This window comes from Parasteatoda tepidariorum, chromosome 3 (genome assembly GCF_043381705.1).
Source record: "Parasteatoda tepidariorum isolate YZ-2023 chromosome 3, CAS_Ptep_4.0, whole genome shotgun sequence".
Taxonomy (NCBI): domain Eukaryota; kingdom Metazoa; phylum Arthropoda; class Arachnida; order Araneae; family Theridiidae; genus Parasteatoda; species Parasteatoda tepidariorum.
In genome coordinates this window covers 4,270,570-4,294,443 of record NC_092206.1, presented here as the reverse complement: position 1 = coordinate 4,294,443, position 23,874 = coordinate 4,270,570, and the positions used below count along the sequence as shown (strand labels likewise).

The 23,874-nt window shown below is 31.2% G+C and overlaps 1 protein-coding gene across 1 annotated transcript in view; it reads left to right on the top strand.

The window, feature by feature from the left end:
* The window catches only part of LOC107444900 (ecdysone-induced protein 78C), an 89,201-nt gene that overhangs the window by 39,338 nt on the left and 25,989 nt on the right, over window positions 1-23,874 (top strand). The window contains exon 3 of the mRNA XM_016059168.4: window positions 22,152-22,293. Within this exon, the coding sequence (XP_015914654.1) occupies window positions 22,152-22,293 (142 nt within the window). The remainder of the gene's footprint in view (window positions 1-22,151; window positions 22,294-23,874) is intronic.

The following is a 23,874-nucleotide window of genomic DNA, read 5'->3' as shown; positions in this document are numbered from 1 at the left end:
ATATAATGCAATAAAATAAAAATCATTGCTCCTGCACCCCAGAGCCCAAGGTCAAGAAAACTGAGATGGGCACAGTCGGCCTTGGCCCTCTTAATGGGCTGTCGCGCCACTGAGTTAGTTAGTTTATATTTTTTTTAATTAATTAATTAATTTTTCTTAAATTCCAGACTGATACGGGCACACAATTAAATAATTAACTACTGAAATGAATAATCAAATATGAATGATAAATTTTTTTTTTATTTTTCTTAGATTACGGAATCCTATGGAACTCCAAAGTTAAAAAAAATTAATAAATTTAGAAAATGGAGCGGAGGTTGCGTCTGCTAGGCTAAGCATCACAGGACACCTCCGTCTAACAAGAAATCAAAATTGCGAGTCACCTGTGTATTTTATTAAAAATGAAATAGTTTTCGCCAAGGAAAGTTAAGAAATTCGTGTATTGGCTGTTATGGATCAAATTTAATGCCAAGGTTCTTTTTCTTAGCCATACGCATTCAAATGTCTTGGCGAAAAAAGAAAGCGTGGAGAAATAATAGAGAAATTTAATAAATCCAAAACATTAGCAAGAGCCGTGGTAGCTCAGTGGATAGAACGCTCGTCTCCCAAAGAGGTGAATCGGGTTCGAATTCCGCACCCGGCTTGCACCGACCACTGTGGTAGACGGATCATGGGTAAGAGTCTCCTTGCCGTCCGGTTAACCGTGGGAGGTCTTCGGGGTTTTCCTTTCCATGTAACGCAAATGCGGATTAGTTCCCTTAAAAATTCCTCCATGGCAGCAAAATTTCTCCCAATACTTGATCCATGAGTTCCCTTGTCTTCTGGATTGAGTTCAAAATTACAAGGCTACTGAGTTAAACATTGGTATGTGTAGACTGAAAATTCGGTCTGCTGTTCAACGACGGTTATAAAATTAAATAAAATATTAGCGACTCTATAACGGTTTTGGAATTCGATGCTAACGTGTTAGGCAGATGCAGAGGAAATCTCTAAAAATAGATTTTATTCTGCACTCAACACAAGGTTGTCGTATTAAAAGATTACAGATTATATTATTTATTGAAAAAAGGGTTAAATAAGATTACAATTTGGTTTTTGAATGTTAGGAAACATGTTATGCATATTTCAGCATGACATCCTCCAATATTTTAGAATCTGCCGATGTGAAAAACGCTCATTATACGAAGCTCTGATGGGTTTGGATCTTGATATTTATAAGAAGGTCGTCAATCTTAATTATTAAAAATCACCCACTGTTTATTTAAGATAATATTGTATCTTTGTATTAGTTGCTCGTTTGCAAGAAAATAAATAAATAAAAATAATTATTATGAATAAGGCATAGGATAAAAGTACGAATGCTTACGACACAAAAATGGTTCTTTCTTTCTTACGTAAAGAAATAAATATGTGATTTTAAGTCACCAAAATGCGTTTTATTACTTTTTGAGGGCCCAAGCACAGTGAATCTCAACCACTATGCCGCCAAATTTCACGAAATTTTCATGTAAAATTTTTTAAATTTTTATTGTAAAAATTATAATGATTTTTTTTATTACGAGTAAACGAGTAAAGTTTAAATTAAAGAAAAGTATAATATAAAAAATTTTTTTTTGGACGGAGTTAGATTTTTGACCCTCAAATTATAGGGGTAGTCGCAATGTGCGGGAGTGCGGTTGAAATTTTTTGGACCCCTTAATGTTAATTTTATTTCTTGCCGATTTCGCCATTTCTCGAAAACTTTTTAAGACAATTGCAAAATTTTTCCACACAATTGTGAGATTCGTTTATCCAAAGATAATCCCACGCGTAAAATAATTTTAATAACTATTAAGTACTTTTTAACTCTTCCTTTAATAGCGGTCGAAACATGTTTAAATTGTATAGCATACAAATTTTTATAACATTTTAAAAACGTGTTCTTAAATGTTAAAATACGAAATTTAAAAACGAAATAAGTCGCATAATTTTTGAGGAATCGATTTTTATTTGTTAACAACTTCTGTAAGTTCTTTTTTTTTTTCGACACTCTTAGACCATACGTCGTGCTTGTGGGGAAACTAGAACGGCTTTACACATTTTTACAAAAGGAACCTCTTTATTTTATTTTATAACCGTCGTTGAACAGCAAATTAAATTTTCAGTTTGCGACTACCAATGTTCAACTCCGTATCCTTGAAATTTTGAACCCAATCCAGAAGACTAAGGAACTCCCGGATTAAGTGTTGGAAGAAATTTGCCTTCGTGGTGGGCTTTTTGATGGAACTAAACCTCATTTGAGTTACAAGGAGAGGAAAATCACGAAAACCTCCAACTGTTATCCTGACGGTAAAAGGACCTATGATCCTATGTCGAAGCAAGGTGACTCAAACCCATAATCCGTCTACCACTGAGGTTATTTTACGTCAGCATTGTGGTCGGTGCGAGCCAGGTGCGGAATTCGTATCGACCAGCCGTAGCTGGGTTTCGAACCCGGTTCACCTTTTCTTTAGAAGGAGAACGCTCTATCCCCTGAGGCAATAAGGCTCGGGACCTCAAACTAAGTGAACACCGCTTCCACATAGGCTCAAATTAGTTTATTATTTTTTTTCCTTCCCAACGTAACTTGGAGACCATGCCCCATGTTTGTTAACTCTTTGAACTGGTGCTTGCACAATTCCTTTCAGATTGCTATGTATTTCAAAATTAATCATTCAAATATCGTAAAATCAAATTACAAATGAATCTATACATTTAGGTACCAAAAACGGAAATTCAAATCTGATCCTGCTACCTGGGTTTTGCTTGTTTTCCATTTATTTATTCTTTTAGTTTTTTTTCTTCTTTTTTTTGGGGGGGGGGGATTAAATATGCTTAAATCACGAAACGTAATCTGAAAGAAAATAAAATTTGAAAAAAACTACTAAAGCTTAGAATGAAAAATAAAAATTCAAATTGAAGAGACGAAATTGAAATTAAAATTGAAAAATTTTAGAAGTTTTTCTTTTATTAATTTTTTTTCTGATAGTAAATACCTTTAAATTATCAAATTCAACCCGAATGAAACTTTTAAATAACGTATCTATGTTTTAAAGTTTAAATTGCAAAAGGTTTTGAATTGAAAAGAGAAAAAAAAAATCCCTGCAAATGAATAATAACATCTTTAAAAAAAAGGAGAGAAATAATAGTCTGACGTCACACATACACATGAGTTAAGCGAGGAGGGATATAAAATGGGGAGCTAACTCAAAGAACTCTCGATCTTAGTTATTATAAATGGTAAAAATCGGGCCCCTTAATAAAAATTATCGAATAAATTGGCAATATTTCCAAGTTTTGTCCCCTAGTAGTTAGTAAAGTATAGTTGTGCTATAGATTGTATTTTGAGCCGCGATGGTTCTGGGAATAGAGCGTTCCTCTTCCCATGAGGTGACCCGGGTTCGAATCCCACCCAATGGCTGGTCTATACGAATCCGCATCCTGCTTGCACCGACCACAGTGCTGACGTGAAACATCCTCAGTGGTAGACGGATCATGGGTCGCTTTATCGTCAGGCTAACCGTGGGAAGCTCTCGTGGTCTTCCTCTCCATGCAACGCAAATGCGGGTTAATTCCAACAAAAGGTCCTCCCCTGAGGCATATTTCTCCCAATACTTGATCCAAGAGTTCCCTTGTCAACTGGATTGGGTTCAAAATTACAAGGCAACGTAATTGAACATTAGTAGTCGTAGAACCAAAAATTGGGTCGGCTGTTGAATGACGGTTATAATATTCCATATTCTGAATTTGTTTTTGTTGCCTACGGATCATGGGTTAGAGTCCATTTAAAATCATTGGCTAACCGTGAGATGTTCTCGCGGTTTGCCTTACCATGTAACGCCAATGTTGGTTAGTTCCATCAAAAAGTCTTCCACGAAGGCAAATTTCTTGCAATACTTGATCCAGGAGTTCCCTTGACTTCTGGATTGGGTTCAAAATTACGAAGCTACGGAGATGAACGTTAGTAGTCCTGAACCCAAAAATTTTGTCGGTTGTTCAACGACGGTTATAAAATATAAATTGTATTTTATCGTGAAATATCATATTATGCCTGTTTTTGATGGGGGGGGGGGATTTAAATTAATGAGTATGTAGGGCAGTATGCGTTTTTTAAAAGAAATCGCACTACTTTGGAATAAAATTAAAAATAAATAAATAAAGATAGGGGGGTGTCAATGACCCCATCAGTGATGTTTATTTATTTCGAAAGACGCATAACTGTTATATCACACACAATGAATGTTTACAATTGTTCTTTTCGGAAGTAGGTGACCCATGACCAAAAAACCATGTAGGAGAGTAGGTGAGAGTTCAACATATTCTGCTGAACTACTTTCTCCCTTCTTTTGAATATTCTGCTGAATGACTCACTTCAGTAGCAAATCTATGCAAAAAATGCTTCTGTTACTCAATTTAGGGTTAAATCAGAAAATTTGGTTACCGGCCAGTGGTCAGTCTTTGCACTTTTAATGGTGGCCGCTTTTTCAAAATTAGCAAATAATAAACAATTTTTAAAAAAAAATGTGATATTATTTACATTAAGAATTTTCTTTTAAGCTATTCAGGGTGCGTAGCGTGTTTAGAAAGTGCTTAATTTCGATTTTCGTTATTTAAAAGCCCTTGAAGGTGCTTTTTTAATTGGGTGTTTTTAAAAAGTGCTTAATTCTTCCTTTTTTTAAGTTGATTTTTTTTTTTTTTTTACCATGTCGATTTTTCGCCACATGTTATGCAAAAGCGTGGTTTTCACTTGTTCTATTCAACGCTTTCACAAATCAATCAAACACAATGCATTTTGGTTTACCATCGTTTCGTAGCGTATGAAAGCGCCAATCATTTTACAAGTTTGATGAAATACTTGCGGGTCCACGTGTGTATATACTGAGCTGGATTCAGTGGGAACTATTCTTGTACTGTGCAACTCTGCTGTATTTTGAAAAGACATTTTCAGGCTTCATATTCCTCCCTCTGGAATTGAACCGAAAAACCACTCCTATCCTTTTTATGGTGGCCAATGTAATCAAGAAAAAGTTCTTTGTCAGAAACTAGTTATTTTATCATGATCATGTAAAAGTCTTTGGTTATTTGCATTTTGTTATGGTGCTTAAAAATATTTTTTAAGTTCTTAAAAAGTACTTAAAAGTTGCTTATTTTTTGTTGAAAGATTTGGCTATGCTCCCTGCTGTTTCTTGAAATGTTTTAAACAATTTTTAAAATAAAGAACTATCATATAAGTTTGTGTTAGGATTGTAACGAAATAGTGATTTGACTGAATACCGAATATCCGGCCCAAAAAAAAACGGCCGAATAAAAATTAGTTTTTAAAAAAAAAAATCGTTAATAAATATTAGTTTTTATATGAAATAAGATTAGTAATTATGGAAAAATAATCATAACTTAGCAGTATAGGGTAAAGGGAAAAAAACTTTTTAAGATAATAAAGATGAAAAAAATATCAGTTAATTAGATAAAAAAATATCTTCTTGATTCTTAAGAAAAACTTTAAGGCTAAAAATAATATTTTCTGGAAAAATAATTATCCATAAGACAATAACATTAAAAGAGGTAATGTCTATCAGAAACACTTTTAAAATGCAGCACTATCATAAAAACACCTATAAAAAACAAAATTTATAAACAAAAGCAAAACAGAAAAAGTAAAAATTGATCTTAGTTTTTTGGAATGAAAATTTTAAAGCTAAAAAATTCAGCTTTACAATTACCATATATTCAAGAAAAAGTATAGATTAAAGTCTAAAAAAAAACCCTTTTAATTTGCCGCGTCATAATAAAAATGTCTGTAAGAACATAATTTTTTTTTTAAAAAAGAAAAACCTAGATAAAAGCAAAAAACAAAATTTTGCTTGAAAAAGAAAACCAAAAGATGGATTTGGTTTCCAAGATGGAAACCAAAACAAAAACAAAACTGTTTTTGAAAAAGAAAAACCTAGATAGAAACCAAAAGAAAAACAAAACTTTTTTTGAAAAAGAAAAACCTGGAAAACCTCTATTTTAACCATGCCACTTTTTTAACGATTTCTCAGGAACTATTCGACCGATTTCGCTCAAATGTTGTATTTTGTCTTGTAAACTTACGTACCTTAGAATAAAGGTAAAAATTGTATACCTTGCAATTCAAAATTTTTTCGACTATTATTAAATAAAATAATAAATTTTTACAAAAAGTTATTTTTTTACATGGAATTATCTTTGGACAAACGAATTTTATTATTGTGTACAAAAGTTTTTCGATTTGCTTAAAAAGTTCTCGAGACATGGCAAATTTTGGATCGCTCTCCTAACCAAACTATGGAGACCTTTCTTCCCAGATTTCGGCTACCCCCTATATTTTTGGAGTGAGAAGTCTAAATCTGTCGGAAAAAGGTATGTTTATTTAGAGAAAGTACGTTTTTTTGTATGATTTTGTAACTTAAAATATCGTTTGCACTAGTTGATTAATATATTTGAGGTTACCCTCGCGAACAATTTAGATTTTTTTATTTTATTTTATAACCGTCGTTGAACAGCCGACCGAATTTTTTGGGTTTGGGTTCGATTAGCTGGGGCTGACGTCATAGGTCACATATGTGGGTATGGGAGGTCTTCTTCTTCTCAATTGAACAAGTACTCAATTGCAAATACTCAATTGAACCAGCTTAAGCGACAAAAAATTCAAAATCAGAATTTTCATCTATATGGCATCTTTGTATGGTAAGCTACATATTGCATTTTTTTAAACTAATTTTTTTAATTAATTTTTTAATACATTTTTTTATCACTTTCTTGAAATTCTATTTTAGCGTTCATGGCCTTAGCAATAATAGGAAAATAGTTGTCAAGCCAATTTTCTCGGAATCTATCGTAAAGGAATTTTTCTTCTTTTTTCCCCCTACTACACGGCATTATTGATCAGGACATTAAAAACATTTTAGTGTAATCATTGAATGTTATCTTTAAATAAAGTTATTTTCCACCGATTGTCATTATTTTGCGTGCCACTTAAGAACATAGAAGAGTGGGTAAGACGTTAGTGACAGATTTTGTCTTGGAGTCAATTCTCTGCCATAAGAAGCACATTTTGATGTCTCACGCGTACGAATCGGTATCGCACAGATTTAATTTAGGTCTTAATTTTTTATTATTGTTATTTATTACTTCAGTGCACTGTATCACACACTAATTATGTCCACTCTTAATTGCTTGTATAAAAAACGTATTTATAAAACTTCTTTGGCTCATAAAGCTTTACAGCTTTGCTGAAAAAATATTTATTTTCCGTTATAGTTTCTCCACCCATCTAAATGTATAAAAATATAGATTTCATTCATTCTTTCCCTTTTTAAGAAAAGCTGAAAATAAATTTTATTAGAAGTTCTAATTCAGCTAGCTGTTTAAGTTCTTGCCGAAAGAATCAATCCTAATTGACCCGGAATCTCTTTAAAGTGAACAGCTTTGTTAGCGTAAAGAGAAGTAGCTTACATATATTTAGGTGCGTCCCCTTTAATATTTATAAATGCTCCCTATCTTAGACTTTTTTTTTTATTAACTATAACATGGAGCCGCGTAGGGTCCGGAAATAGAGCTTTCCCATGAGGTGAACAGGGTTCGAAACCCAGCGATGGCTTGTCGATACCATTCCGCATCTTGCTTGCACCGACCACAGTGCTGACGTGAAATATTCTCAGTGGTAGACGGATCATGGGTTGGAGTCCCTTTGCCAGCAAACTAACCGTGGGAGGTTCTTGTGGTCTTCCTCTCCAAGCGGGTTAGTTCCTTAAAAAAAGTGCTCCATAAAGGCATACTTGATCCAGGAGTTCCTTTGTTTTCTGGATTAGGTTCAAAATGACAAGGCTACGAATTTAAACATTAGTAGTCGTAAACCCAAACATTCGTGTGTTATAAAATAAAATGAAATTAAAATAAAACTGTAATAGGAAACAAAAACAATATAAAGACACATTTTGGTATTTATAATCATTCATTTTATTTTATTTTATATTAATTCATAAATTTTAATTTGTATATTTTTATTTAAATTATTTTTATTTTAATTAAATAATTACGATGGAAAGGCGGAATTTAGAAAAAGTACTAAATTGAAGCGTTGCACTTACCAAATTAAAATGAAATTCATCTTAATGATACGAGAAAATAACTCACTTTCTTACAATAATTATATTCGAAATTTAGTTAAGGCTTATTATTATTTGTAAAGATAATTTTATTTTTATAACTGTCGTTGAACAGCCGACCCAATTTTGGGTTTATGACTGCTAACTCCGTAGCTTTGTAATTTTAAACTCAACCCAGAAGACAAAGGAACTCCTGGATCAAGTATTGGGAGAAATTTTGCCTTCGTGGAGGACTTTTAAACTAGTCTGCATTTGAGTTACGTGGAAAGTCTGACTGCAAGGGGACTCTAACCCATGATTCGTCTACCACTGAGGATATTTTGCGTCAGCACTGTGGTCGGTGCAAGCCGGATGCGGAATTCGTATCGACCAGCCATAACGGGAATTCGAGCACGGTTCTCCTCATTGGAAGGCGAAAGCTCTGTCCCTTGAGCCATTGTAAAGTGAATTTTTTAAAAAAATATCTTACAGAAGAAAAAAAAATTATTGTGATTAAAATAGTTGAGGTAACAACCTTTTCTTTAATGAAACCGAATACTGAGACATGTAAAAGGCAATTATGATAATTTCAAAAATGCTAGTATTTCAGACAAAATTCTTTTTATCAGTCAACTTAGTAAAATATTTGCATGAAATTAAATTCTTTCAAACAATTATAATTTCTTTTTTTTATTACCCTAATTTTTTTAATTCATTCTTTTTTTTTCTTCTTTTCACTAGTCAATTTAGTAATATATTTGCATTAAAATAAATTTTTTAAATGATAAAATTCATTCAAAACTAAAAAATACCAAACTGACACGTTTTCATAAAAGATATTTTCTTATCAAAATACAGATGTTTCGAAAAAATTATATTAAAAATGGGGCGGGGATGGTGATGGTTTTTCACCATATCCCGTAGTTTGAAATAAATTAACTCTAATGTTCTTCAATGAAAGTATAAAAATAATAAATAGATAAATATTTTATTCAGTTACATAAATGCAAATTGAATATTTTAATTTAAAACAATTGGATGTGGTCTATAATGATAATAAAACAAACCCATTGTAGCTCTAAATGAGATTCAACGTTCAGTCAGTTGGGATTCAGATTCAATACATTTTTAGCTTTAGAACATTTATATATTTAGTGAATTATAAGAGATTTTATGAATGTTAAATCTTAAAATGTTTTTATAAGTGCTTTTAGTTACAAAAAAATTAAAAAAGTTCAGAAACCGCAAATAGTTTTTAAAAGAAATCACGCTCGAATTTCGTGTGTTATTATAAAATTGAATTAAAAGTATGAAGAATTTTAAAAAAATATATATATATATACGGAAATAACTAGTAGCAACTTTAAAAAAAACGATTGAAAAACAACATAGATTGTCATTGAAATCGCCATAAACCCGCCAAAAGTAATGATTAAAATACCTGATTCAAAAATCGCAATTCGCTTTAATATCGGATTAAAAATATCAGGATTTCCGAAACCCCGTGGAAAAGCGCAGTACTAATTGTTGAAAGAACAATAAATAAAAGAAAAAAATCTCTTAGATTTGCGATGAAATCGTTACAAATAAAGCGTACATTTAAATGCATGATTCGAGCATCGTAATAAAATATTTTAAAAATATCGGGATTTATATAACCACACACACACACGAGAGGGTATATGTATTAATAAGTGATGAAAAACAGTGATGAAACGATACGATACTTAGAAAAACGAGTAAAAGCACTTAGTTTAACTCAGATAAACATACTTAGAGAGAAACGGGAGAGAAATAAGTACCTAGAAAGAGTTTATTTTGAGAAAGAGATTACTAAGAAAATAATAGGATGATATTGACACAAATAAAGCACGTCAGAAGAGATTACTATTTGCTGAATTGAAAATTCTCAAATCATTATTATGTATGTATTAAAAAGATGGGGATTTCGGGACCTATTAAAACACGATCAAAAAGTCGCTTGGATTAACCAGGGGCCTGTCCAGGACATTTTGTGAAAGGTCCTGTTTTTGTAAAATTGTGAAAACATTACTCGTAATTTGTGAATATATAATAAAAGTTAAATCGCATTCTTTCAACCAGGGTCCTGCTTTTGTGAATTTGTGCAAATAGGATCCTGTTTTTGCAAAAAACTTTTTCAAGGAGTTTTTAAATTGTAAATAGATACAAGATTATGCTCAACACTGTAAAATTATAATTTTAAAAAAATTAAATTTTCAAAAATAAACAGCATTGCTGCTATTAAATTAGAGATGCAACATACAAATATTTGGCCTATACTGCTGAACGCAGAATGTTCATTTCGGACGAATAAAGAAGCATCTGCCGAAAACAAAACTTAGTTCGTTTACATCTGTCTTTCTTCCCCCTCCCCCCTTCGGGAAGGGTTTATTAGATTAATAAAACAATAATGAAGATAAACAAATTTGCGAAGGGTCCGATTAAAAGATAAATTATTTTGCGAAGGGTCCGTTTTTAAGTTCAAATATTTTGTGAAGGGTCCGTTAACGGACTCAAATTTCTTCTAAACAGACCCCTGTTGACTGAACACAAATAAAGAGTTTCAAAAGTTATTACTAATGTTCGAAATTCAGGCATCATAGTTTTGACGAATTAAAGATATTGGACTTTTTAAAACTTAGGAAATTCGTAGCGATAACCACCTTAAAAAGCGATCGGAAAACTACATTGATTAAGATTCGGCAAGTTAAAAACATTAATGTGCAATTCAAAATTTCTGATATTTATTATTTCCACAAATATAACAATAGTTTTTTTTTTTTAAATTTTTTATTATGTTCAAGTGCTGCCACGGGCCGCATATCAAAAGCTGATTGTGCTCCCCTATCATAGTGTATTTCTGGATTGTGTGTCCTCCCCCCCCCCGCACCGCGAGGATGCTATTTACACCCAAGAGTGTGAAGAGTCAAGGAAAAGAGAAAGTTAGAAATATTTGAGAAATGGGTTAGAGCAATACATTTTTCATTCTTTGTATCCCGAAATGAATCAATGATTCCTAAGTTTTGTGTGCCATTTCGAAGATATTTGTGTGTGATCAACAACGGGAATATGCAGGTTAAAAAAAAAAAAAAAAAAAATCTCGGCCACCAGTTGATATCGGGGTTGATGACCTTCCTTTTTCTATTCCACCTTCTGCTTCCTGCTAACTATTGCTTTTCATGCTATCAAAATCATGCTTTCACGCTTCACTCCAGTTCGAAGAGTAACTGAACTATTATCGTCAGGTTGTCAATAACATAAAAGGAATTCTATTTAGAATAACTGTTAAAACTAATAAAAATAAAAATGCCAAAACCGTTATCATTTTCTTAATTTTTTTTTTTTTTAGAAGTTCGTGAAAGAGAATTTTTTAATTGTTACTATTATTTTTTAACTTTTCACTTCAGTTCGAAGAGTAACTGAACAATTATCGTCAGATTGTCAATAACATGAAAGGAATTCTATTTAGAATAACTGTTAAAGCTAATAAAAATAAAAATGCCAAAACCGTTATTATTTATTTTTTTAAACTTTTCTTTAGAGGTTCGTGAGGGAGAATTTTTTTATTGTCATTATTATTTTTTAAAAATTTTTAAAGGGCTGAATTCGTTAAATAGATTATTGATTATAAAATAAATTTGAATTGTAAAATGAATTCTATTAAATTAAAATAAACATGAATTAAGATTTTAATCTGAAGTTCAGTTACGCATTCCCTCTGAAATGAATTGTTCAATTTTAAACTGCTTTGAATATGATATTAAAACTCGGACTTAATAAAAAAAAAAACTAATTAATGTTAAATTAAAAACTAAAAAAGATTTAATAGCAAAATTATTTTTTTCGTGTACATTTTATTTGTTTTTCCCCCCTTCGTTATTTCTATTTTTCATCAGTATTGATTTAATTATTATTTTCCTTTTTTTTTTCACTTCGTACGAAGAACTATTCTGCTAGTTTGAAACGATCGTGAATACAGCCGATTAAGAAACATTTTTACTTGTGAAAATTTTATACGTGCTCGAAAATAATCACATTTACTTGATTTCATCAACATAGGCTATTTTTACGCACATTGAAAATGTACTTAAAGTGCATCGAGTTTTATTCGGCAATCTATTAGCATAATATAAATTTAATATAATTTTTCATCCATAAATGATTAAGATCAGTACCCACCGCTCCCTTTAGAAGTTCGCTGTCATTTATCGCTCCCCTCCGGGAGGGGGGCGGGATTAAAAAATTCGATACATTGTTGCAAATGAGCATCAATAAATTTGAATAAATGCTAAATTACACCCGATTTTAATTGAAATTAAAATATAAATAAAGCAATTTTATCCAACCACTTTAGAAAATTTTTTAAAAAAAATATGTATTCCTTTGACTTTTTTTCTTCAGAGAGGGGTGGTCTTTGAATAGAAATAATTGAAACAATAGTCAATTTTTTTTAATTATTTTTTTTACATAATATGCAAAAATTTAAAGCGTTAACAACTAAAATGTGAGAAAAGAACTGAAAATTTAAAAATTCAATTTTTCACTCTACGAAATTCTTGGATTTTTATAGAAGGAAAAGGAATATATGGGTATTTACAGACGAGTCACAAAAGGGAAGATATTTGTTAACAAATGTTAGGCCATTTCATTGGCAAATGTATATTTTCTTCCATATTTCCTTTAACTTCGAATTAAACTCAACGTGAAATATTTAAAATTCTGATGAAGATAACGAAATTCTTGAATTTTCATAGAAGGAAAAAGAATATATGGGTATCCGCAGACGAGTCACAAAAGGGAAGATACGGGTCAATTCTCCCACTGCGTTGAGGTCGTTGCTCCACTTCCTCTAACAACACACGTATAACCCCGTTCTTTTCATTTCATCCAACACACACTGTTATTGCTATTATATATACTACCTGCTGCTTATAAACAGAATCTTTTTCGCTCAAATCTACTTCCATTTGCTTTCACGAAGAAAAAAAGTACACAATTGTTATTGGTCAGCAGAAAGAAAAACATTTGTGTTTTTGGCATTCTGTTCGAACAGTTAATAGTTAAGTCGGAGTTTATTTTTTTAAAAAAATGAACAGTAATTATTATAAAACATACGTATGATCTTTTTCATGATCAATGATTTCATGCCTATGCTAACTTTTCCCCCAATAAACACCGATGTGGGATAAATTAGTATACATAAATCTATATATATATAAAAAAGGTTGCATACAAAAGTAATTATCTAAAGTAAAGTATTTGTCAGCATCTGTGTAATTTTTTACTTAGATTTAATAAAATTAAAAAAAATTATATATAATTTTGTTTCGTTTAAAATTAGTTTCGTTTAGTATATAACATTAATAAGATATAATTTAGTAGAAAATATTAATAAGAATATCTGCGTTTTAGAAATCATAATAAGAAAAATCTGTTTTTTAAAAATCATAACACGAAAAATCTGCTTTTTAAGAATCATAATAAGAAAAATCTTTTTTTTAAAAAAATCATAATAAGAAATCAGCTTACAATTAGTATCTCAAATCAATTGTTATTAGAAATGCTCTAAAAAAATCTCGTTCTGTTCTGTATTTTGTTCAGAATTTTAATAAAATTCTTGGTAAAAAAAAATGACGAAAATCGGCGCTTTTGTCAACGCCATGGCCACTTTCTCTCCTTTTTTGCTACCCTATACCCCCACTAAATTAGAGACTAACCCAGTTTCCATGGCAACGACTGCAATCTGTTCTACCTGCCTTTCTGTTCAGTGCCAACTTGATATGAAACGGAGTATAGAAATAAAAAAGGGCAGGGTGCTTCCTTCCAGAAAAGGACGCTTTGAGCTTTGAAAGGGCACTCGCTTATCACAGTTAAAATTTATCAAAATATGTAATAATATCCTATAACTGAATTTGATCCTCAATTTTTAAATTATCTTCTTAAGCTATTTTACACATATATTTCATAAAATAATTCTTACTCATTATCAAAATAAGAGAAAAATTTGAAGCTTTTGGAAAATATTTAAGGTCAAGCCAAAAGACAATCTCTGTGCATAAATTTCCTCAAAAGAGAGTAAACTAGAAAAATAAAATTAAAAAAATTAAAAAAAAAAAGGATTCATTGATATACAACTTTAAATATTTCATTGTTATTTTTTTAATTTCAAATCGAAAATTATGAGAAAATAAGCATTTAAAGGTGTATATATATATTTTTTTAAAAAAAGGTATATTCATTAGAAGAAAATAATGGTAAAATTTTAAATTCCTAAAAGAATAATAAATATACTTCTCCCTAAATAAAAGATAAAAAGGAATGAAATTAAAAATTTAAGTTAAATAATTATCATTACTAAATAAATCACAAGTGGTTTATTCATTGAAACAGTTTTTTTTTTTTTTAAACTAATTTTCCTAAAAACAAAAAAATTATAAAAAGGTACTTTATATTATTTTTTAACCGTCGTTGAACAGCCGTCCCAATTTTTGGGTTTATGACTACTAATGTTCAACTCCGTAGCTTTGTAATTTTAAACGAAAATCCAGAAGACAATGGAACTCCTGGATAAAGTATTGGGAGAAATTTCCCTTCATGGAGGAGTTTTTGACTGAACTAACCCGCATTTGTGTTACATAGTGAGGAAAACCACGAAAACCTCCCACAATTAAGAGGACTCTAACTCATGATCAGTTTACGACTGATGATATTTTACGTCAGCACTGTTTTCGAGGTGCGGAATTCGTATCGACCAGCCATCACTGGGAACCGAACCCGGTTCATCTCATTGGAAGACGAACACTCTATCCCATGAGCCACCACGGTTCTAATAAAAAGGAAGTGTTTTCTTAGGGATGGCGGATTATTTCTAGAAAAAGGCAAAGTAGGGCTCAATTATAAGGATCAAAGGGCATGTGGAGTGGGCCGCCCTTCAAAAAACGCTTATGGAGAACATTGGTTAAGTTACTATAATTACAAACTATAATTACAATTTAATAATAAGCAAAAGATGATGAGTCGTGGTGGTTCAGGGAATAGAGTGTTCCAATGAAGTGAACCGGATTCGAATCCCAGGATGGCCTGTCGATCACACAGCTCACTCCGACCACAGTGCTGACGTAAAATATCCTCAGAGTTAGTCGAATCATAGGTTAAGATTCCCCTTACCGTCAGGCTAACCAAGGAAGGTTTCCGTGGTTTTCCTCTCCATGTAACGCATATGCTGGTTAGTTCCATGTAAAAATATTCCGCGAAGGCAAATTTCTCTAAATACTGGATCCAGGTGTTCCCTTGTCTTCTGATTTGGGTTCGAAATTACAAGGCTATCGAGTTGAACATTAGTAGTTGCAAACCCTAAATTGGGCCGGCTATTCAACTACGGTTATAAAATCGAACAAATGATGATGGACCAAGATTAATGTTATAAAAAAAATATTTAACTAGGATAAGAAAAGTATAAAAAAAAAATTTTTACATTTAAAATTGAGACTAAATGCAGAAAATCTCGAAGCACGAAGAAACGCTAGGTCCTATATTGTATGAATTGCAAGCATGAAATGTTTGTTGCGTTTTTCTTTCTTTCAGCACTGTTTGTGAACTAACTATGCTCTTTCTAACACTTTTTTTTCTTCTTTTTTGTTCTCCTAACACTTTTTTTTATCATACGAGTATATTCATCCCTTGATAAGTAACGCTTTCTCGCCATAATAACCTGGAGTCAAGGCTTTCCAAAAAAGAAATGTTCGAAATTAATCCGAAAGCAACAAAATTGTCACAAAACTAACGCTAAAACTCTAAAAGACACACACACACACACATAGCGAAAAAAATTGTTAGAAAAAAGTTTTAGAGATTCTTTTTAGAAGCGAGAATGTTTATATCACGTGGAAAGTTAAAAGAGCCGAGCTTTGTTTGTTTACATTACGATTTCCCCTCACTCCAGTCACAGCCGATAAGCAAAGTACAATAGGCAGGCTAAATATCAGCAATCTGAAGGTCAGAACCGTGATGACTCTGGATATAGAGTGTTCGCCTTTCAATGAGGAGAACCGGGTTCGAATCCCAGGGATGGCTTGTAGATACGAAGTCCGCAACTGGCTTGCACCGACCATAGTGCTGACGTAAAATATTCTCAGAGGTAGGCGGATCGTTGGTTAGAGTCCCCTTTCCGTCAGGCTAACCGTGGGAGGTTTTCGTGATTTTCCTCTCCGTGTGACACAGATACAGGTTAGTTCCATCTAAAAGTAGCTATACCATGAAAGCAAATTTCTCTAAATACTTCATCCAGACTTTCCCTTGTCTTCTGGATTGGGTTCAAAATTACAAGGCTACGGAGTTGAACATTAGTCGTCTTTAACCCTAAATTGGGTCGGCTATTCAACGACGATTATAAAATAAAAAAATAAAATCTGAAGATCAGAATATTAGAACTACGTTCAGTTGAAATGCAATGGGCACAGAGTGTCATCTAGTGGCTATTTAAAATTGTTTCAGCATCATATGCATAGATACACTGCCCGTTTACTAGGCTATAATGCACGGGTGAACCTCCCCCCCCCCCTCTTGACCCTGAGATAAGTTCATACGAAATGCATATATGATTCGCCTAGCGCGAAGAGGTTTGTTTTAGAGGTTGCGTATTTCGTCATGTCTCGAGACCTTTAAAAGTGTATCGAAAATACAAAATGTGAACGAAATCGGTCTAATAGTTCTTTAGAAATTAAGTTCTAAATTAATGATAGTTTCAAAATCTGATAATTCAGAAACTATTAGACCGATTTGATTTTTTTTTACTTAAAATTTTGTATTTTGCTATTTATTATAGTATTCGTTAAAATGACGTATAAAATTCTATATCTCACAAAGCAAAATGTTTTCGAATATTAGTAAATAAAATAATAAATAATTATTAAAAACTAATTTTTGTATAGAATTATCTTTGGATAAACGAATCTTATAATTGTGTGCAAAAAAAATTTCGAGATATGGTAAAGTAAATTGTTCAAAAAAAAAAAAAAAAAAATNAAAAAAAAAATTAAGAAAGCGTATCAATTAAAATTTAAAGCGTATCATATAAACTGTTTTAATATTTTTAATTTCACGCTAATAAAATATTGAAAACAACTGTGTATAAATTTTAAATGTTAAATAAAGCTAAGTTTTTTCCCCGACAATTATCACTTTTTTTCTTCTTTTTCAAAAAAAAAATAAATAAATAAAAAAACATTTCCCAGTAAAAATTTTAATATTTTTTTTGATTCTTTGGTTATGAAAGAGTTTTGAAAGGATTTTAACCTTCAGAATATATAAGTTAATAAAACAAATTAATAATCTGATTATTATGTGTTTACAAAAGCAAAAATAAATCAATTTCTGCTGTAGTGGCGGAATTTAGTTAAGCAGAAAATATCTTCCTTGCAAAAATTGGCAGCTATATGCTTTCTTATTTTAAAAAAGTACTATTGTATTAAGTACAATATTCAATTGTTTGTAAATATGTTTAATAATTTCAGTAGTAAATAATAGGCTGCTATGACGTTGAAAATACACTGCAATGGATTCTCTTGATAATGACTTTGAAAATTTGTTAATTTTTGGAGTCTTGGTAGCAATAAATATTACTAAAAAATCAAGTCATATTTTTTTTCTTCTTTTAAAAATGATTAATAAAGCGAAAACTATTCTTAATATCTTATTAAACAACTGTTTCAAAATTTAGTTTTCTCATCTTTCCATATTGAGCACAGTTGTTTCATCTTTCATTCATATTTGAAATAAATTGAAATATCGTAAAATATTATATTTTTATGTTACCTAAAATATTCAAACTGGATTATATAAAAATGTGCAGATCACACATAAAATCTAAATAAAAATCTTCTCCAGTTTGAATGAGAAGTAATAAGAGTTTATCATAATCATTACGATAATATTGTAATAATGAGTCTGACACTTTTCCCAGAAAGCAATTTAAGATTCTTATATTCATTTGAATAAATATCAGCGTGGCAGCTATCATATTTTGAATTATTAATGCCTTAAATTTAAACCTCGGTTAATATAAATTTATTATAATAATATCAAAATAAATTAAATGGAAATAAATATTGAAGACGCACCCAATAAAAACTAACTTCACATTAATAAACATATTTCGCGAAAAACGATATTTATTTATTTAGATTATGTAACTTAAAATAATAATAAAATAAATTCCGATTATCTTTCAATAATTAGCAATTAGCACACATTAGCTCACAAAGTAGCATTTCACACATTAGCTGCCACTTTAAATTAAAAAAGATGAACGTGTGCATAATGGGATGCCAGAAAGGGACGAAGTGTGGGTATCTCGATCCCGATTGGTTGTTGAAACGTGGCATTTGTTTATGTTAGCAATTGTTCTTTCCATTCCATTTCAAGTAAGCCAACCCCTTCAAGTATCAATTTTCTTAAGTGACACATTCTAAATTCGTTCACAGAAATTCTTTCTCAAAGATTTCGATTCTTTCATTATATATTTACACAGAGACTTAACACAAATACATACACGAAGCCATGTGAAACATAAGCAAACTAATCATGCATCGAAGATGACAGGTACACAAAACAAAAAAACACATGACACAAAAAAACACACTGTTACAATAAAATACATAAACAAATTATAAATCGAAGTTTAGTTAAAGAAGTAGACGAGAAAGAATTATATTTCAACTAATTCGATGTACGATATGGCTCAGTATTTAATTAACTTATCGTTAATTNTTTCTCCCAAGTTTTTCGTAGGCCCCTGAATTTCGTAGGCCCTAGGCACGTGCCTAGTGTGCCTATAGGTTAATCTGGTCCTGCATGTGAAACATAAGCAAACGAACCATGCATCGAAGCTGCCAGGTACACAAAACAGGAAAATATATCACTGTTACAATAAAATACATAAACAAATTATAAATCTAAGTGAAGTTAAAGAAGTAGACGAGAAAGAATTATATTTCAACGAATTCGATGTACGATATGGCTCAGTATTTAATTAACTTATCGTTAATTAACATTCTAACTTATGTAGAAAAAATTAGCTGAACTTTACCACGCTATTTTGCTGATAAAGATTTGCGTTCGCTGACGTCATAGGTCACATGCGTGGGTACGGAAAGTACCCAATTCCTTACATTTATGAAAGATTTTATAATAAATATTTTATGGTTAAATGATTTGCTTAACCAAGATAAATATGAATAATATACCAGTGAATAATTGTAATTTGATAATTGTAGCGATAGTTAAGCCGCAATACTTCCGCACTAGAATTTTATCAGGGATATAATTCAGTGAACGGATACGACTAGTTGTCGTATTTGCGAGAGGCCGAGAAAACTGTATTAGGTTCACTTACTTTTGAGTACTTGCAGTGAGAGCGGTAACAAGTTAACCGAGTCTCAAGCGTTTGTCTTGAGAGTTGTACTAAGTTCACGGTTGAGTGTGTGGTCTCTCCTGTGTTGCTTTAGCAGTCGAGTGTGTGTAGAATCCCGATGTGTGCAAATAGGATTGATAAGCAACAGCGCTAGGAGGGCAATGACGCAATCCCCAAAAGCAAGTCAACTGTTCAATATGGACCATACATCGAAGTGGGCGTTACTTTTGATATAGGCAAGCTCATATCACGTCTAGGTCTCCAATGTGGGGAATTTAGTCAATAACCATGCCAACCTTCATATATCGAAAGGTACCGCAAGACTGAATCGAGTTTGCATGTCTTATATGCTAGTGAGTTGATATTTAATAATTGCAGTGGTAGTTGCGTTGCGTATAAATCTTTCTATCTCCAATATCCCCTACTAAAGCCCGATTTTCTTTTTTTCATTATAATGATATAGAAGCTGATAAATAAAAGGAACGATAATTTTTTAATGTGCATATTATTTACTATACAAGCTATTACTTATTCCTTAAAAATTAATAACTACGCAATCAAATATCCGAATTCAAGTCTTTATATTAATTATCTATCACAATGATCAGACTATATGACCCCTGTGGTCGGTGCAAACCGGGTGCGAAATTCGTATCGACCAACTATCTTAGGGATTTGAACCTGGTTCACTTCATTGGAAAACGACCGCTCTGTCCCCTGAGCCATCACGTCTTCTTCGCCCATGACTGTACTCACGCTTATGGTGAAAGTATGTAAAAGTGTTGCCGTAGATAGAGAGTTTGCTCTGCGACACTTGTAGAGCATTTCGATCCAATTAATTACTTCCTTTATTGAAAAAATATTATCTGTTAAAAATATCGCCTCGCATAATAAGATGTTGTAAGCAGCAATAATCTTTCTAGGCCTCGTGATTTGTTTTGTTTGCTTTTGTATTGAAAATATCCATACAAATTGCGAGCCGAGGTGCGTGAATAGCATAAAGTGAAAACGGGACCTAAGCAAAATCTCTCTAGGCCATCCCGTTCTAGAAATTTTAACTGCATATTGCGTTATAACTGTAACCAATAGTTTTCTTAGCATTTCATATCTTCCGATAGCGGCGTTGATGTCGAATTAATTGATAGAAAAATGTCTTTCGTTTGTATATAGAAAGTATGACGTTTTTAATTTTACAAAAAATTATGTTTTAACGAAGTGTTATTATTTAAGAATCAAAAACTTCATCAAATCACTGTTGTGCAATATTTTAACCATTTTCTTTTTACTTAATAAGCATAATCTAGTCTAAAATAGATGCAAAGTAGCAGTTGAGAGAAATACAAAACCGGTTCCATTACTAGAGGTGAAAGCTTTTTTGTATGAATACATATATTTTGTGTATAAAAGTATTTGTTAAATGTGATTTTATTATAAATTTTGTTGCAACAACACAATCCTTTTGTAAGATCGTTTTTTTCTTTTTAATAGTTAACTCTTCTGTCCTTGCCATTTATTGTGAATGTGCATTTGCTGAGAAATCTCTCCATCTTTGTTTTGATTTATAACTTGTGTTGCGGGTAAATTATTATTTACGCGTGTTTTATTTTTTTCAAGAAAAATAAATTTGATCTCAATTTCTTTTACATTTGAATGTTACTTATTTTATAACATAGCAACATTACCCGTTTTGAATTTATTATATTAGTTTAAATCAAAGTCTCATTATTACAAATGTCGAGCGAATAGAAAATTTTGCTTGTGAAGTCTAATATTCATTTTACTGATTTAATTATGATTGGTGGGTAAGTGTAATTTTCTAAAAATCTTGCTTCTGCCTAAGCCAATTAGGAATAATTCATCTTGTGATTAATGTGGGTAATTTTTACAATTAGACCACGATTGTGCAATGAAGTATGCAAATCAGTGACAGTTTTAAATAGCAGTTGCAAGAAAATATGTAATTACTATCCCTTTTCTTAAACGATTTAAGAACTCACAAAGAGAATATTTAATATTTTTTATGTGAAGCAATAAATAAATGAAGGGGTATGTTATGTTGTATTTTTTAAAGAAATAGATAATATAAATGAAGAATTTTAACATGTATTAAGAATTATTACTTTTCGTTATAAAAATGTCTTTGTATCCCTTATATTTTTATAAAGCCTTTGTGTACAAACACAATTTAGAAACAAAACTCTTGTTTGTTTAAAATGCGTTTTAAGAACATAGTTACAAAAAGGGGCAGTAAACTGCAAAAACATCATTTTAATTTTAAGGTATATATTTTTTTTAACTGTACCATATGCTCCAAATTTATTGAAAGGTGTAATAGATACTGTTTATTTTACCTTTAAACTTAAGTTCTTGAAGCTATTATTCAAAGTTCTAGAGGGTTATTAATTTTTGTTGTAGGAAGGGTAAGATAAATTTTATATACGTGGACTGTAATTTTAAAATATATAGTTTTTATTGCTTTTAAAATTACATTTTTTATTACTGTTATTTAGGGCTAAACGTTGGTTTACATTTCCCGAATCTGTGTCTTGTGCGGCAAATGTTAGATGTAGATTTATGTTTTGTTTTTCCTATAGGGATTCTTTCGCCGAAGCATTCAAAAGCAAATCAACTATAAATGTCTTCGAGATAAACAGTGTTTGGTTATCCGTCTGAACAGAAACCGTTGCCAGTATTGTAGATTCCAAAAATGTCTGAGTGTTGGAATGTCAAAAGATTGTGAGTAACAGTTTTAAAAACACATATTTTGTACTTGATTTAAATTATAATTTAAGTGTTGTTGTTTTTTGTATACTTAATTCTTAAAAAACAGAGCTTAAATTGATGTGCTTTAATAGATTCCATGTATAAGTTTTTTGTGTTAGGTAAAAAATAGTCTAATTGTAAATAACAAGTTATACCAGGGAGGGCAAATTTCTTCCAGGATTGAAAAAACTACCCTGGAAGAAATAGGTTTCCTTCAACCGAAATGAAAGAGATGCTTCTTTCAAATGAGAAATATCAAAATCAAATATTTAAAACCAGGGGTCTGTCCAGGGCAAATTTACTATTAGCGTTTCCTTCACTACTGTTTTCCTTTAAGTTGAATTAATGTTTTTTTAAAAAAGCATGTTCTAAGATTCTACTCTCCGTCTCTTAAAATTTTGATTTTGTATCCCCGTAAGAAACAGGGTTGGCTTTTTGCCGGCAGAAACTAAAAAGACGTATATATTAGTTCTAATAATTGCTTAATGACATTTTGTTTAAGTAAACTGAAATTGTAACTCCATGTAACTGTAACAAACTTTTTAATTCATTGTTTGTAAATATATATTTTGTTTTTATTAACTATAAAGAGTACAGTATATCAAATATTTATATAAAACAAATCTGCTCCATTTGCTGAAACTTATTTTTCCAGTTAAGTTTTTTACAACTACATGGTGGTCCAGATTTAAAAAATATGCAATCGGTGAAAGTTTCACAAATCTTGCTTGTTCCTTGATGGCAATGCTTGCTAGTTTTGCTGAACTTGAGAGAATCTTCTCAAATTTCTCGTTCATGCATATAGCAAGGTATGTTTAGGTTTAGAAACTGCATCGAAACTTGTCTTTTATAGATTACTGCAGAGTGCAAACAATGTAATATTTGATTTTGAATGGTGATAATTTTGTAAGTAAATTGTACTTTGTTTAACATTTAATTGTTTTGTCTATGAATTATCCATTGTATGTCAATCTCAGTACTTAATTTTATGTAATTTTCTGAATTTCTGACACATATGTGGCAGAAAAGGGTTTCTGTCATGCCAGTTTTAACCTGTTTCTACCAGTGGTTTTAACCACCTCGGCAGAAACTTACCCATCTTGGTAAGAAACCATAATTCCCATGTTATATCCGCATATAGGAATAATAGATAGCACATGCTTGGTCAGATAATGCAGTATAGTAAGTAACCGGTCGCTTACGCCATGTTATGGTGAAATTTTTTTCTTAGAGATTTTTTTCAAATTAAACGACCAAGCGCATTCTCTGAATTTGAACATTCAAACATCGTTCTAACTTTATTCTGACAGATCTTTATTATTTTATGAAACTTTATTTTTAAATTCATGTTGAAATTTAACAATGTACTATGACTTTTATTGAGTTTTAAATTTGGATGCAATTTTAAGCCTAAAATTTTACAATGACAAAATTATTTTTGAATATATGAGGTAAAATATAAATCTAAGTTAAAATTATAAATTTTCAAGCCATTAATGCAGCCTTTTTAAATGTGTAAAAAGTAAAAAATCAGTGAACGTAAAATAAACTAAT